At 38.3% G+C, this 17,815-nt stretch overlaps 1 protein-coding gene across 1 annotated transcript in view; it reads left to right on the forward strand.

The window, feature by feature from the left end:
* The window catches only part of LOC115829713 (NACHT, LRR and PYD domains-containing protein 12-like), a 135,811-nt gene that overhangs the window by 100,546 nt on the left and 17,450 nt on the right, over nt 1–17,815 (forward strand). Inside the window, exons 19-21 of the mRNA XM_030793881.1 lie at nt 1,385–1,558; nt 3,785–3,958; nt 5,317–5,490. Of these exons, the coding sequence (XP_030649741.1) occupies nt 1,385–1,558; nt 3,785–3,958; nt 5,317–5,490 (522 nt within the window). The remainder of the gene's footprint in view (nt 1–1,384; nt 1,559–3,784; nt 3,959–5,316; nt 5,491–17,815) is intronic.

Genomic DNA, 17,815 nt, shown 5'->3' on the forward strand with positions numbered 1-17,815 from the left:
TTGAACTGGCCCTGTTCTCTGTAGGCTGAAATGGACACTGTCCTGGACTATTGAGAAGGATAGTGGCAGTGGTGAGGTGTAAAATGGTCAGTGACATGAATATATTCTTCCTCTCTCTGCAGGCTGTTGAAAAGTCCTGTTGCAGAGGAAGCCTGTGCTGCTCTGACTTCAGCTCTAGGTAAAAACCCCTTACTGCTGACAGAACTGGATCTGAGTGAGAACAAACCAGTGAGCTTAGGAGTGAAGCAGCTCTCTGCTCTGCTGGAGGATCCACACTGCAGACTACAGAAACTGAGGTGAGAGATGTCTCTTAAAAATGCCATGAAAACAATATGATGAATCAGCTGCTTTATTTGTGAGTTTCACTTGAATAAAATACTGACATATGCTGTACTTTAGACTTCCCTCAGCTCCAGATTTAGGGTAAAAGTTAGTTGTGAAAACAAAGATGCTTGTCTGCATTTTCTCAGCCTGAACTCTACAACAAAGCCCTCACTCTCTTTGTACATGGTAAAGGGGAGTTCAAGTTTCAAGTTCACTGACATTATATCCTGCAGCATATTCACCACATATAAGTGTCTATGTGAGATGTTTGGTAATGTGTGTAGATGTCTACTGTATAGTAGCATTATCAAGTATGTTAGGTGTCCAAAGGGAATGGTTAGAGGCATAAAGTGTTGGCCATAGGTGTTGTACAGTTTATGACAGTTCTTCCTACAGGTATTAAGGCAGATGATTAGTCTCCAGGGTGTGGGTGTGAGGGTCTAATAGCTTCACAGCTCTGGGGTAGAGGCTGTTCCTCTAGATGGCAGGGGGACAGACAGATAGTGGCTGGGGTGTGTGGGGTCCCTGGTGATTTAGTCAATTTAGTCCTGAAGAAAAGCAGCACTTCAATATTTAGATGCTGTGTGTGAATTTTAAGAAAATTTTAAGAAAATTCAACTTTATGGACAGTTTCATGTAATACCTTGACTTCACCTTATCTTATTTCCCATCAAAACCCACAAAACCTTCTACTGACTTTAAGTTTATAATGACTTGTGGCCAGAGTGCGAATTATACAAGGACAATCGGGGAGGGGGGGTCAACTTTTTCTCCAGGGCTGTATAGCATAGGATATATAAATATTTCAACCCTCCCAACCTGTTGTTCTTTACCTCTTTTGGGGGGGAGGTCAAAGTCTTAATTGGGGGGCGGGGGGTGGCACATACCCCCCCCCCCCCCCCCTCGTAATTCGGTCCATGCCTGTGGTTTTCACTGAGCAGAAATGGTCGTCTCACTGACCACGTATTGGGACAATATCAGTTTTATTCATAACTGGACTTGCTTTTTTGGTGTTTGATATTGGAAAATGCTGAAAATATTGTTGCTTTTTGAATTTCAGGCTTAACAGTTGTAACCTAACAGAGAAAAGCTGTTCAGATCTAGTCCCAGTTCTCAGCTCAGACTCCTCCAGTCTGAGAGAGCTTGACCTGAGTACCAATAATCTGCAGGATTCAGGAGTGAAGGTGATCTCTGCTGGACTGGAGAATCCTCACTGTAAACTGGAGACACTGAGGTGAGTTCACATCTGCCAGACAGACCATTTCCCCCACATGGTACTTGGAGAGTCACTTAAAGGAAATTTGTAAAAGATGTTTTATTTTCAGTGGGTTTATATACATGTAGTTGTCACTATTTAATGAGAATGAAATATATCTGTTTTTATTAACAACTGACAGTTGCACTGACCTGTAAAGCATTGGGAGAAAATATCCATCATATTTGTAATCAGTGACTCAGCAACTATTTGTCCCAAATTGGATGAGGGCAAGTACAAGTTTGAGTGCCAGTGCAAGCTGAGTGCAAGTTTCCAGCTTTTATTTAACACAGGTACAGGAACACATAAACAAGGCCGGATTCAAATAGCACTTGGACTTATTTAGACTTACACAGGTACTTCGGATAACATGAAGCAAGACAAGACAAAGACTTCAGAGAGGAAACTAAGGAAAATATTGATATTTATACAAAGAGCAAACCAGGCTTGATTAATCAAAAACAGGTGTGCACAATGATTGAATAATTAACTGAATGAAGAAAGGAAAGCAAAGAAGTGACTACACAACGTGACTGAACAAAAAAAACTCTCAAAATGAGCAGTAGAGGGGGGCAATGAGGCAAGGTGTGACACTATTTAAAATTGTTTTACTTAATTAATATTGTATATATATATGTATATACATATATTTGTATGTATATACATATGTATGTATGTATGTATGTATGTATATACTCACACACACATACATACGTATGTGTACATACACTAGGGGTGTAACGTGAGAGAGAAAGTGCTTAAAGGCTAAACTTCTCTTGAAAAAAGTTTTGCATCCCCGTTGCCTCATACATGTGCAAGAGCACAAGATATCACCAGATCCATAGGAGTGTTTATCGCTAAGGACATGAGACCATTCTCGGTAGTGATCACCAAAGTATTTTGACTACTACTTAAGACACTAGAGCCCAAATACAACATCCTGTCATGCCCGTACTCTGGTCAGTCTGAATGCCAGCCTTGTCCAATGAAGTAAAAATCAAAGTGACAGAAATTCTGAAAAAAGTGCAGAGAGTTAGTTCATTAACTTGTGTCTAAATTTGAGCATTGTGTGTTGAGGTGCAATTTTTATTGTTTCATATTAATGCAATTTAGACAAACACATTCAATTTAATATTGTTTTATGATTACAGACGATTTATTTTTGTCTAGCTTTCAAAGAATTCCTCCTAGGGTGATCTGGGGGCATCTTCCTGTGGGAAAAAATCTTTTGAATTTCAACAGCTAAACACACTGTTTTCCAACAAATGGAGACAAAATGAAGAGCCTAGATGAAATAAGCCTTTTCTATAATCAAACAAAGTATTGACATCTGTGCATGGTGGAGACATATCATGCTAGTTGGATAACATGCCTCCCAAAGTATCTCACAGTTGACTGCACATACTTTTATAATGGCATGTAACCCCAGAGGGAATCACTCCCTTACCTTGAAAACATGAGTGCACTGTTTCTGAAAGGATAACTTTCCATACGTCAGTCATTTAAAAGAGGCTTTATTGTATGATTTCATGTGATTCATATGAAGCATAAAAAAACTGAACTCTACATATATGCTAGCAAAGGTGGTTTATATCTTGTTGGTCTCTCTCTTCTTGTCTTATACCCTCTTTATGAGCACTGTCTGTGTCTTGTTACTCTCTTCCTGTCTGTCTTTTAATCCTCATTTGTTGACCTCAGTGTCTTTTTTGTCTCTCTCCACTTTCTTGTTCTTGTCATTTTTGCTGTACTGTTACTGTCTGTAGTTAAGCTGTCTGTTTCTCTTCTCTTCTCTTCTCTTCTCTTCTCTTCTCTTCTCTTCTCTTCTCTTCTCTTCTCTTCTCTTCTCTTCTCCTCTCTTCTCTTCTCTTCTCTTCTGTTTTGCTCCTGTCTGTCTCAGTGCTCTTTTCTTTCATCCTGAATTGTTTGCCATGTTAATGTCCCAGTTTTGCTGGGAAATGTTGTGCTACAGTTAAAAATGTCTATGAGTTAAAATGACTTCTACATCAGATTTGTTTCTGTCTGTTGGAGGAAAAAATGTGTGTTTCTGTGTATGTGTGTGTGTAAAATCAGTTCTTACATTTAAATAAATACATTTATATACAAATAATACAAAAACTTTAATACAAAACTTTGATCTACAATCAAAATAATTGAAAACGCATTGTATATATATTCAGAAAAAAAAAACTTTGCTTCTCTCTCTAGACTTTCAGACTGCAGTATAACTGAGGAAGGATATGCTGCTCTGGCTTCAGCTCTGAGATCAAACCCCTCACACCTGAGAGAGCTGGACCTCAGTGGGAATGATCCTGGAGACTCAGGAGTGGAGCTACTCTCAGTTTTACTAGAGGATCCACACTGTAAACTGCAGAAACTCAGGTGAAGATGTTGTATAACGGTGTGCAGAACAGATATTTGTATTAAAAAAAGTAACACACCCAACCTTTACAGACAGAATTCTTGTCGCTCTCGTAACAGTATTCATGTTTGTTCAGTTATGTTATAATTTTGTCACAATTATGTCATGATATGAATTTAAACTACTCTCTGATATGTAAGTTGTATAATCAGTTCTTTAGCATTGAGTACAGTCCTCCCCCAACACACTTCTTTTATGGGTTAAGAAAATTCAACTTTATGAACAGTTTCATGTAATACCTCGACTTCAGTTCATCATCTTATCTACAATCAAAACCCACAAAACTTTCTACTGACTTTAAGTTACTAATGACTTGTGGCCAGTGTGCGAATTATGCAATGACAGTCAGGGAGGGGGGTCAACTTTTTCTCCAGGGCTATATAGCATAGGGTATATAAATATTTCAACCCTCCCAATTTAGAAAACAGAGTGTACAGGTGTGACATTCAGTAGTCTTACTGGTGCTTTACTAGTTTTTAAAAGACACACCAAGTAATTCAGGAAAAGAATTACTGCAAAAATATATCCTCATAAAACAAACTCGTATTTAAACAACATACAAACTTCAACCAGAAACACTTTTCAAAGAAAAGCAAATACACATTATCAAGTGTGCTCAGCACACTACCAACACTGTTGCCTTTGCTGAACATATTTTGCTTCCTTGTATGTAAAGCAGTGGTTATATCTCTTTAAGTCTCTCAAATCATGTACTGGAAAACCTGTTCCTCCTGCAGGCCAGCTTTGACAAGCTCTTTGGTCATTTATTTATTAAAAGATTCGATCCATTAATTTATGATTTAAATTCCAATAGGTAATATTATTTGCTTAGAAATATATGCATAATACAAGGAATGAAATTAAGTGAGTAATTGTAATATGGTTACAAGAACTTACACTGTAATACTTCACATGACTTTGTTATGAAGAAAAATAATGAAATGACTGTAATGTATTACTTTGGACCCCAACACTAGTGAAAAAGTTTCAGTGATGGGCAACATAACAAAGACATGATGCAAGTGCTACATTTGTCTTCATCAGCTGTGTGTAACATTTACACGCAGAAGAGAATTAATGAAGGGAAAATGCCGTGTTTTCTTGTGTTATGAATGATTTATTCAAGAAATTGTATCCATTTCTTAGAATTTAGCATTGTTTTAGCAAATTGATTCTGTCTCTGGTATGTTTCAATATTGAACCGGCCCTGTTCTCTGTAGGCTGAAATGGACACTGTCCTGGACTGTTGAGAAGGATAGTGGCAGTGGTGAGGTGTAAAATGGTCAGTGACATGAATATATTCTTCCTCTCTCTGCAGGCTGTTGAAAAGTCCTGTTGCAGAGGAAGCCTGTGCTGCTCTGACTTCAGCTCTAGGTAAAAACCCCTTACTGCTGACAGAACTGGATCTGAGTCATAATAAACCAGTGAGCTTAGGAGTGAAGCAGCTCTCTGCTCTGCTGGAGGATCCACACTGCAGACTACAGAAACTGAGGTGAGAGATGTCTCTTAAAAATGCCATGAAAACAATATGATGAATCAGCTGCTTCATTCGTGAGTTTCATTAATCTGTTGGATGTTTCACTTGAATAAAATACTGACATATACTGTACTGTAGTCTTCCTTCAGCTACAGATTTAGGGAAAGGTTATTTATGATAACAAAGATGTTTGTCTGCATTTCTCAGACTGACCTCTACAACAAAGCCCTTGCTCTCTTTCTACATGGTAAAGGGGAGTTCAAGTTTCAAGTACATGTCATTATATCCTGCAGCATATTCACTATTCACAGGGTAGTGCAGGGAATACAGTGCAGGTCAAACCATAGCAGCAGTACCATAGAGCAATATAAACAATTATATATAAGAAGTGTCTATGTGAGATGTTTGGAAATATGTGTAGATGTCTACTGTATAGTAGCAGTATCAAGTATATTAGGTGTCCAAAGGGAATGGTTAGAGGTATAAAGTGTTGACCATAGGTGTTGTACAGTTTATGACAGTTCTTCCTACAGGTATTAAGGCAGATGATTAGTCACCAGGGTGTGGGTGTGAGGGGTCTAATAGCTTCACAGCTCTGGGGTAGAGGCTGTTCCTCTAGATGACAGGGGGACAGACAGATAGTGACTGGGGTGTGTGGGGTCCCTGGTGATTAGGAAAGTTCTCCTCAGACGTCTCTTGTCATATATGTCCTTTATGGGAGGCAGAACAGTCCCAGTGATTTGGTTGTGCTGTTTTTACCACCTGTTGGAGAGGCTTTGATCAGTCACAGTGGAGTTGCTGTACCAGACTGTGGAGTACAGCACACAGCCCTATGGGGCACCAGTGTTCAGTGTGAGTGTGGTGGAGGTGTGGTCCCCCATCCTGACAGACTGGGATCTGTCAGTACAGAAGTCTGAGATCCAGTCGCATATAGAGTGAAGCAGAACAAGAGCTCTGAGTTTGCCAACCAGCTTCACTGAGATAATGATGTTGAAGGTCGAGCTGAAATCGATGAAGAGCATCCTCGCATATGCATTCCTGTTATCAAGGTGGGTTAGTGTGAGGTTGATGGCTGTGGAGATTGCATCCTCTGTAGACCAGTTTGCCCAGTGGATGAACTGGAACAGGTCTGGAAGTGTCTGGGATGCTGGCTTTGATATGAGCTATAACCAGCCGCTCAAAGCACTTCATTATTATGGGGATGAGTGTGACTGGGCAATAGTCATTCAGACATGTGACAGCAGACTTCTTTTGAACAGGGATGACTGTAGTTGTCTTGAAGCAGGTGGGTACAGTAGCCTGAGCCAGGGACTCATTGAGGATATCTGTGCAGACCTCAGCAAGTTGTTCAGTGCAGCACTCTAAGGGCATGACAGGGGATAACATCAGGTCCTGTTGTGGCTTTGCGTGTGTTTACCCTCCTCAGTTAGACTGTGGTCTCATTGACTGGTCTAATGGAAATAATCTCTGTTGACAGTAATGACATAATGAAGATATGACTGGTTTTTCAGATGAAGTTGTGTTACACTGGTCTGTCAGTTCTTCTTGTCTCTTCTCTCACTCTCTCCTCTCTGGACTTTCCTTGGCCTCTCCCCTCTTTCCTGGATTGGCTCTTTACATTCAGACAAAATTACTTATTGAAGTCAACAATAATCAATGTTTTAAAATAGCTCTGTTCTCATAAGAATTATTGCATCACAGAGTGACCTGCTGGATCTGTTTTTAATAATATACATGAGTGTACAGTGTAGGACCAAGTGGAATATGTATAGTTAGAAACACACATGTACATATACACACACGTGTTCAAACACTAACTCTCATTTGACACAGAGTGAAGGGTTGAGTAAAGGTGCTGCTTTTGTGTTCCTGGGAAAACAAGTGGATGATGTGACTAACAAGGATTTATCCCTAAAAAGCAAAAGATGTACAGACATTCATATTGTCACAAGTTTGTGGAATCTGTGGATAACAAGAATCCAAGAAGAAGCAGGAGAGAATGTTAAAAAGATCCCCAATGACCTGTTCAACCAGGTCTCACCTGACATAGCAGGTGAACTAGCCGACTCTGTGGACATCATCTCTAGATTTCTTCTAAAAACATCACCCATAGATTGGGTCCTCACTCAGGAGATACACAGTTTAACCACAGAATTACTGTGCAGTTTATTTCAGGAGTTTAGAGGGAAAAATTTAGAGGGAAACAAGAACATCAACTTTGTTCAAAGAAGATATAAAATTCAGAAAGAAAAGAAGATCAAGGTCTTCAAATCTCTCACATAGAGAGCTAAAGATGTCAGGATCAGACTGTGGCCTCTAGTGGAACAAGTGAGAAAGGATGTGAGAAAAAACAGGTTTCAGAGCCTTTTAAACCTGTACTGAAGGTAAAAGAGAATCAGGCTACATGTGAGCAATAAGCAAACAAAGGTGATAGCTTTATTCGTGACTTAATTTAGTTTGGAAAAACAAAATCCACACAAATCATGGTTTAATATTTTGGACTTTAAAACCCTTAACGCCACTTTTAAAACTGATTGATTTTAACGATTCATTAATTACCCTTGATCTACGTGGAACTTTATTCCAAATTTTTCAAAAACCGATGGCCTCAAATTCCTACTCTTGTGTAACAATGATATCAGTAAAAATGCAAATCAAATTACAGATGTTGTTGGCCTGGTCTCTTATGCTTAAACATACCACAAAGATACAACATCTGGAAAAAGGACATTCTATATAAAAGTAAATCTGTATTCTTTTAAAATTTAACTAAATAAAATATTATACTAACAGGTCAACTACTTGAAGCAAACGGAAGGTTGTACAGCTACTCAGATTTCCTGAAAAATATCAAATTCCAGTAACTTGAAGAATATGCAGTCCTATTTGATGCTGTGATGTCTGGGGTTATAATGTCACTGAGGGACATTCATTTCTTTTGGCCATTTGTTCATGCTTTTGATCTCTCTCATACTGAAGTGAGTGATTTGTACTTCTCAACAGTGCAGCTAAATAATAGATCAATTAGAGCTGTATTTCAGAAAGACATTATTACTGTTTCTTTTATAATCCAGCATTGGTGTGGTCTAGTGAAGACTGTGCACTGGAGAAGAGTTTGGGTCTTTCCTCTTGTCACAGACAGGGGGAAATTGTGGATGCATGAGCAGAAATCTCCTTGTTCCTCAGTTTATTAGAACAAAACAGGCTTAACAAAGAACTTACAGGCTTCAGATTGCTTGACACAGGATTCATAACACAGTGACGATGCAATTCCACACACTAAACAAGAGAAAACTAGGAGTATTTATACACAACAGAACAGGACTAGACTAACCAAAAACAGGTGTAGCTACTGATTCAATGACTAAGGTTAACTGAGGGAGCAGGAAGTGCATATGGAAATGTAACAAAATGTCCAGCAGAGGAGAAAGAGAGAACCAGGACCTGACACCTCTCAAGTATCTACTGAGTAACACAGTGAGAGGAGTTCCACTTCAATTAATCCACAAGCAAAGTCTGTCCAGCCAAATCTTTCCTTAAGAGATAGAAGTGGAATATTGCTTCTGACTGCTCCTTTTGTGGGGATGCAGATGAAAAGGTTTCACACTTGTTTTGGAATTGTTCTTATGCAGTGACATTTTGATCAGACACTCTGTAATTTATTCGAACACATGGCATTTTTAATTTCTTTTGTAGTTTGAAAGATGCTTTCTTTGGTGTGTTTGATTATTAAAAGAAAAATATAAGGGAAGGTATTTTTTACTTGCCATGTACCATACCCATTAGAGCAGATTCAGGGGTTGTAAACCATTCTTTGCAGTGTTCAGAATTGAACTCAGTGAGTATATAGATACTATTATATTCTTTACTAACTCCAAAGCTGTGGGGACTATATTACTGTACTCAAGTTTTGTGAGCTTACAAAAGCAAACTTGGTGCTTGAATTCAGACTTTTATTTTGAAAGTCTTGTGTTTTTTTTTTCATCTATATATTTTCTATATATTGTATATAGTGAGTATATATCTATATATATTCTTCCCTCTGTACCCCTGAACTTTGTGTAGTGAGACTGTAGTATTGTGTGACTCAGTTAGATGTATTTTAATGAACAGCTTTGTTTTTCAGTATAGAAAAGAGGAAAATATATGTTTGATAACATAAGAGAGAGAATTAAACTGTCCAGTGGTTTGTCCTCTCAAGTGAATCAAAAAAGAGTCGTACCTTGTAGTGCAACATGGGAACTTTGTAAAACCTGTAAAACCATTTTTTCCTTCTCAAGGTAAACTGCTGGAAATTCATAACACTGTCAAGTGTCCAGAAAAATACTGGACATTGTTTATGACTGAAAAGGTGTAACTTTGGAGATATTTTGATTGATGCAATAAAAACTAACAGCTGAGGTCTGTGCTGACAACTCATGACTGTAACCAGTGTGTGCATGTGACGTTTGGAACCAGGCAGCTAGTGTGTATAACACAGAGAGATCTGTAAGAGAGATTTGAACATGCATATGTTGTGATGTGTATAAGTCCCAATGAGATGTAAAGACAGAAAAACACAGATCAACTGTGTGACTGTTGTAGGCTTTTATACAAATGAACTTTGTGATTGTAGTTGACTGTTAGGCCTGTGCATTTTAATAGTGTGATTGAAGTTGTAGGCTGTGATGATCAGTTCCAAGTCTGTGTAAGCCAATAGTGCAATGTGTGTGGTTGGAGTGAGAACCCTGTAAATTCTTTGTCTCCTCCCTGAAGTATGGAGAGACTTTGTAGAACAGTGTGAACCCAGTGATGTGAACAGGAAGAAATCAGCCAGACCAGAGACTCAGTTGAGCAGAGTTTATTCTAATTACGCACAAAGGATCAAACTAATGAACAAGTGTCCAAGTCAGTTCTCATCTGCAGCTCAAACAACAGAAGGACAAGGACACTCTGATTTTATACCCAAAGTGACAACACACACACATATTCAGATCAGGTTTCATTTAGTTTACACAAGTGTGTCAAGGTCCTAAAATGATGAGCTGAGCATTGTCTTCTCTTTGAGGTCATAATGTATTGTAGGCAGAGTGAATGTCATAGAGAAGATATGTCAACTTCCACAACACACCTTTGACCTCTGAGATATATTGAATATTTTCCTACATCAGCCCCAGTTTAGTGTCTCTATAGATGACTAAGTTTCAGTACTGTACTACTGACAAACTTTATAATGTTGTCAACATAAGACCACACACACCAACATAGTTTAGTTTATTTGGATATTTACAGACTTTGGAAACAGCTTCACATTCATTCAGAAATGGCAGACTGATCTGATCACTGAAAGAGTAACATGATGTTGTTTCTGTTTAGATAATTAACATCAAACAGACACAAAGTATTCAGCCTTTATCAGTGTATTCGTGTTTCTAGTGATATTACTGAGAAAACATTGTAAGAAATAATTAAACCATTTTAGTTCCTCAGTTGATCCACCTGGTTTCCACAGGGAAGTGGTTAAGATAACACTAGATGTCCAGTCTAATACAGAATCCACTCTGTGATATAGATGAAAAACAGCTTCAGACAGTTTGAATAAGACTCATATTACCAGTCAGGGTTTTCATGGAGTGATTTATCTCAAAGTAAAATAGGGAAACTAATCACACTCACATTGCGATGTTTAAAAACACTACTGATATCTTCATATAAAAATATAACCATTACAAAGACCACAGTCATCACTTCTCTCATTCATCCCAATTAGAGCTGATGTGGAACTATATCCAGGTAAGGTGGTGGCCAAATGACTCCATTTCAGAATAAAGAGACTCTATGACATTGTCCTGTTTACTGATACATGTCTATAGTCTAAGTGACCAGTGTCATTTATGATGAATCAGTCTCTGTGTGTGTGTGTCTCTTTTAGAACCCTTCCATTCAGTTAGAGTCAGTAAATTAACCTCTGTGTGTTTGTGTGTTTTGTAGCTCTGTAGTAATCACCTTGTGAAATATAATCATCCAGTACAACAGTCATCCCTGACACACACATACATATGTGTCTGTATTTGTATCTGTGAATTCTGGCTTGTTCACTTTTACACTGCATGCTCTGAGGTTTCCATGACAACCCAAAATGTCATAGTTTCTTTCTGATGGTCATTTCTTTCGCTCTCTCTCTCTCTCTCTCTCTGTAGTCTGTGTAACTGCAGTATAACAGAGGAAGGCTGTGCTGCTCTGGCTTCAGCTCTGAGATCAAACCCCTCACACCTGAGAGAGCTGAATCTGAGGAGCAATAAACCAGGAGACTCAGGAGTGAAGTGTCTGTCTGCTTTACTGAAGGATCCACAGTGTAAACTGGACAAACTGGAGTGAGTAAACATAACCCAGTATGATGTAGCAGAATGTAGCGAACAGAATTTTATAGCTATAGGAGAAAATGTTCTTTAAAGATTTACTGAGATTTTTACAGTGAGTTCCATACTGTCCAAAAACATGTTATGTTTGAACTTTAATCTCTTTACACACATTCTGATTACATACATACATACACACACACACACACACACACACACACACACACAAAACTATCAATAAATACCACTAAACCATAAAGCAAATTGTCATATTTAATGAATATTTGACTCTTGAAGAAGAGAAGACAAGAATATGATGTTTTTCTATTGCTGTTGTAATAACTCTTTGCTGAGAATGTCTCTAATGCCAGGTGAAGTCAAACTTTCAACTCTGTGTTGTTGGAGTGATGATGTCATAGGACTACGTTGTGATCTCACCTCAAAACTCCAGTGTCACTCCTCAGTTTGATTGTTGTGTGTGTTTGTGCGTGTGTGTGTGCCGGTGTGTGCATGCTGGTGTGTGCATGTGTTTGTAAAACAGAGATCAGTCATTTTTATTATCACTATCAATAATAATGTTCTCTGTAATGTTCCCTGTATAAACAGGTGAATCATTTCAGTGAGCCAATTAATATGAAGTAGCAACACACACTAAGAGACACACACACAAAATATAGATTCCATCCATATTAGATATTTGGAAAATGATATTTAATTATTGAGCACTCACTGGCCCTGTAAAATGTATTGGTGAGGATATCAGATGTAGTGTGTGGTGTGTTCATAAATGAAAATGCTGGTATGGAAGAGCTGTAGATGGTTGAGACAGATGTAATAAATAACAGTGTTGTTCTTCTCTTACAGATCAGTAGGTCTAACTAATAGATACAGCATTTAACACAAACAGATGTTATGTGTGATGATTGTTAGGATGGTAGTGTTAGAATAGGGAAAGACACTGACATACACATGAGATGCTGGAGGGTTCCGCCTACTTGGGTGTTGTGTCTCTTTAAGAAGGGATTTGGTGAGTTCTCACATGAGGTGTGAGCTTGAGAAATCTTTAAAGACTTTGCTGTGAACCGATGCGGCACCGTATTGGTTAATAGTGGTTGTCAGTATCATCTCCCTATTTCTCATCATTATTTCCCCACTGGGCAATATTGGAGTCTTTCTCACACCTGTCTGATTGCCATCACCATAACTGAACTGGAAAGATACTGTTTAGTCTCACCGAGCACCACACACGGACTCTTTGGCTTTTTCAGTGTGACACTGCATGCTGTGAGGTTTACATGACAACCCAAAAACCTTAGAATTTCTAACAGTCATCTCTTTCTTTCTTATACCCCTCCCCCTCCCTCTGTAGTCTGAATTACTGCAGTGTAACAGGGGAAGGCTGTGCTGCTCTTGTTTCAGCTCTGAGATCAAACCCCTCACACCTGAGAGAGCTGAATCTGAAAGGGAATAAACCAGGAGACTCAGGGGCGAAGTGTCTGTCTGCTTTCCTAAAGGATCCACAGTGTAAACTGGAGAAACTGGAGTGAGTAAACATTACCCAGTATGATGTAGCAAAATGTAATGAACAGAGTTTTATAGTCACGACAGGAGAGCTGGTTCTTTAAAGATTTACTGAGGTTTTTACAGTGAGTTCTATACTGTCCAATAACCTGTAATGTTTTTGAGCTCCACATTTTCATTCAACATACATACATAGGAGGGCTGCCAAGAGCGCTTGAAATGTTCCACAAGAGAGCTTGAATTTTTTTTTTAAAAAAAAGCTCATTTTTATTTATTTATTTTTGTGATATAGTACGTCAATGGCAATCATACAAAAACGCAAAATTATGTTAACGGGCTGGCTAGCTAATATTACTGGTTTAATCGTTTTCCGCTCTTTGTGTCTGAGCTGGTGTCACATCAGCATTGCCAGATATATGATAATTATTGTATTTGTAGGATAATTTTGCCCTCTGTACGTGTAACGAATCACCAATGGGAGGACGCAAGTGCAGAGTTGCAGGTTTAATATCCAAATAAGAGTATGAAAGATACAAGAAAGTAACAAACAAACAAAGTACTATAATAAGCAAAGGATTTACAGAACTGAATGAAGACCGCTATCAGGTAAGTACTAACGCTTAGAAAACACATAGACTAGTGTAGACTTCGCGGTGCGCAAAGGAAACAGAGGGGTTTAAGTAAGGGAGAGTGACTGTGTGCATGTAAGTGACGACAGGTGCAGGTGATGAGTGAATAGACCGGTGATTAGAAAACCGGCGACGCTGATGGCCGAATGGCTGAAGTCGGCGGGGGAGGAGACGAGCTCGTTACAGTACGATGTATGATAATGTTCGATTCGATCATTTAGTGACACTTAGCATTAGTAGTTGTAATCAGTCTGTGCTATCTCATTTTAATTCATTGCCCAACACAATCAGGACAGTGAAATATGGATCCTACATCTGTGTTTATTACATCTCTTCCCACATTACATCTGCCCAGCCAATCATGCTTGTTGTGATGATGAACATGACTCACGATTCACATTCATCACCATGCTGTCATTAACTTAACCATTAATCAAATCCTCTTTATAAATCAGAAATGTTAGGTATTTTATATTGAATATAATAACTTACAGGCCAGTACTATATTTACCCAGTGTAATACAGTTATTGTTATAATATTCCAAGTTAAATGAACTGGTCAAATGAGCAGCGGGTGGTGAGAGAACGACACTGAAGAGAGTTTGCTGGAGAGAGAGTTTACTGCTGCATTTGATCTCTTGGTTATGACTCACATACGATCATTTTCCTCAAAATACAATCATTTTAAGCCTCTGATACGATACTTTAACATTCCCCGTCTGGCAACGCTGTGTCAGGTTCATGTGCCCTATAGTGGATGTTAACTGCATTTTGATGCAAGCAGTGATGCCAACTTAGCAAATTTGTTGCTAGATTTAGATTTCAGACTACCCTGGCGATTTTTTTTTTCCAAAAAGTCACTTAACAACTAATTTAGCTACTTTTAAAATTTATTTGGAACTTTTAGCAACTTTTGAAAAGTGTCTCAAATGCTAAAATGCCTGCATTTTCCCTCTAAATGACACAAAAATGATTTTCTCTGTCACATACTCAGATCAATAGCCAGGAACAGGCAGCAGCAACTATTGTTGACTGACTGCAGCAGCAGTAGCATGTGTTTGATAAGACGCAATTTTTTTGGTCCTATCATTTAAACACATTCAGTTCAGAGTACAGTTGCTTGGTTAGGAAGTCACAGTTTAAAAAAAAAAAAAAAGACGAATTTAGAATTTCCTCCACAAAGTAGCATTAACAATCTGAAAAGGGTTAGGCCTTCAGTAACATTACTACATAGTAGCACACTCACTGCAGACGAAAAGGTTTTCAACATTTGATTTAAAGACATGTATATTTCTAAACTAACAAATTTCAAATCATTTTTTGCTGAGATGGCCAGTCAGTTTGAGTAACATCATTGTGTATTCTACATAATGACACAGTTTTCCGTCATTACGTAATGACATCACACAATGACATCACTACGTCATTTAGCAACTTTTAGCAACAAATCGACCTGCCAGGAGCAACTTCCCCTGAAAATTAGTTGGTAACACTGGATGTAAGCACAGTCAGACTTAAGGTTAGGTTACAGTCCTCTCCTCTGGAAAAAGCAGCAAAAAAGTAATGTCACCAAAAAGGACATATCCTTCTGTCTATTGAACTTATTTGCTTTTAATTGTAGTTGACTTTTGTTCTTACAACAGAGTATTAGGGCCACAAGTTGTAATTTTAGGCTACATGTTATTTTAAAGGGGAAATATCAGAAGAGAAGTCTGCCACCTGCATTAAAATGAGGAACAAAACTGTAAATTTGTGTTTGCTCAACAATCAAAACCACATGTATCAGTGGTTTAATGATGAGATGATGAAGTAAAGTTACCTGTTGACTGATGTGTGTGACACGGCATGACACCTGAGAGAAACAGCAGTTACCAGAAGCAGGATCAGGCTGCCACTGACTGTCCTCTCACCCGTTTTGTTGGTCACTGGTAATATATTTTCCTAAAAATTATGGGTGTCACACTGGTGGAGTGATGCAGGGCCCAAGTGCAAGACACAGGTTGTAGTGAAAAGAAAGGAGAACTTCACTTGCAAACTGAAGATGAAAATACAGGTGCAAAACAGGAACAAAAAATGATTACAAAAGGGTGCAGCAAAACAGTGTGCATAAACAAAAACAACAATACACAAAGGACAAGGCAAACACAAGGGCTTAAATACAAGAGGAAAACTAAACAGGGCCAACATGATTGGATGAAATTAACAAGGCAGGAACGAGGTTAATAAATACAACAAACAGGATCAGGTCAAGGGCAAAAGAGCACAAAGACATGTCAAACTAAAAGTCCAAATATGAGGTGCAGGCTGTGACAATGGTTTTTTTTTAATTGACATTTTAGTTTTATTCTCATAATATTATGAATTTTCTGAATATTTTTCCCTCAATGTGGCCCTAATACTCTGTCATATGTTCTGCACTTTTGCACATCGCAAATCTTTTAAACCAAATCTTTTATACCAAAAGCAATTAAAGTGGTTAAACTTGTTTACAGTAAATGCATTGTCCACTGATTTATTTGGGTACTTTTCAGTACACCGTGTTCAGTTTGCCACTTGGTGCTGTATCACTTTGAATATTAAAAGGCAAATTAACACCAGACCACTCTTGTGAGTTTGCTACCTTTTAGGATTAGAAACCATGGAAGGGTAAAACATGCCAGGCTAACATTGTTATGATGTAAGCAACACAGCTACAACTAATAAAACTGATACTGTAAATCTAACACACCCATTAGGTGTGCAAATGATCAAGCATTGACAATAATCTATAGTATTAGTGACGCCAAGGCAATGGGGGGCCCCCAAATCAAATTGTGCTTAGGGCCCCATAAAGGTTTGGGCTGGCCCTGATGAAAATACTGGTATGGAAGAGCTGTAGGTGGTTGAGACAGATGAAATAAATAACAGTGTTCACTGTGTGAAAAGAGGTGTATCCGAAGTGGAATACTGTTGTATATTCCCGGATAGTCCACAGATTATCGGCTGTATCCGGCAGTTTGCAGCTCTGTTACGCGGCGTGGAATACTCCTGAATACATACCAGGTTTGGGGGTCTGCCTAGAGCCCTTAGTTGCCATGGTGAATAATCCCTTGGGGGTGCTTGCAAGGGAACATTTGCACTTCACACCTTGGGCCACCAGGTATCCTGCAATTGGTAAAAAGTCTTACTTTGGATTGGTGGAGCAATGTCTTGCCCCTCCTCTAAAACCCTTCCCCATTGGTCCATTGGACATGATTTCATATGGTTTATATTATTAATATTATTATTGTTATTATTATTATTATTTTTGGTGGTGATGTTGTTTTATGTTCATAGGTAGATTGTATAGATAGTCTGGCAAATAAAAATGAATTACACGAATTTTATTATAAATAAAGAAAATACAGTATAATATAAATTATAAGGCATATAAATTGACAATTATATATATATATATATATACACACACACACACACGTATCTATCTATCTATCTATCTATCTATCTATCTATCTATCTATATATAGATAGATAGATATTTTAATGTACAACATATAACAGAATAGAATACATTAGAAAAGAATATACTCTAATATAGTATATAATATAAATGCTTTTTGGGAGCATAAATGAAACTCTAAATGTTGAGCATTCCCAAGAACAACCTAGCTTCCATGGTCTCCATTGTGAATCTATCCGCACCAACTTGTGCATGGTGATTCACAACATGTTTTTGGTCTTTGTCCAGTCTATTCTGTAGCACCCCACACAGTGCAGACAACTCTGTGCTAGGCGGGAGGACCCACGCTGGCCTTCCATCCAAGATGGCGTCCTCCTCTTCAGAAATTATATCTACTGATGCAGTCCTCCATA

This window comes from Chanos chanos, chromosome 16 (genome assembly GCF_902362185.1).
Source record: "Chanos chanos chromosome 16, fChaCha1.1, whole genome shotgun sequence".
Taxonomy (NCBI): domain Eukaryota; kingdom Metazoa; phylum Chordata; class Actinopteri; order Gonorynchiformes; family Chanidae; genus Chanos; species Chanos chanos.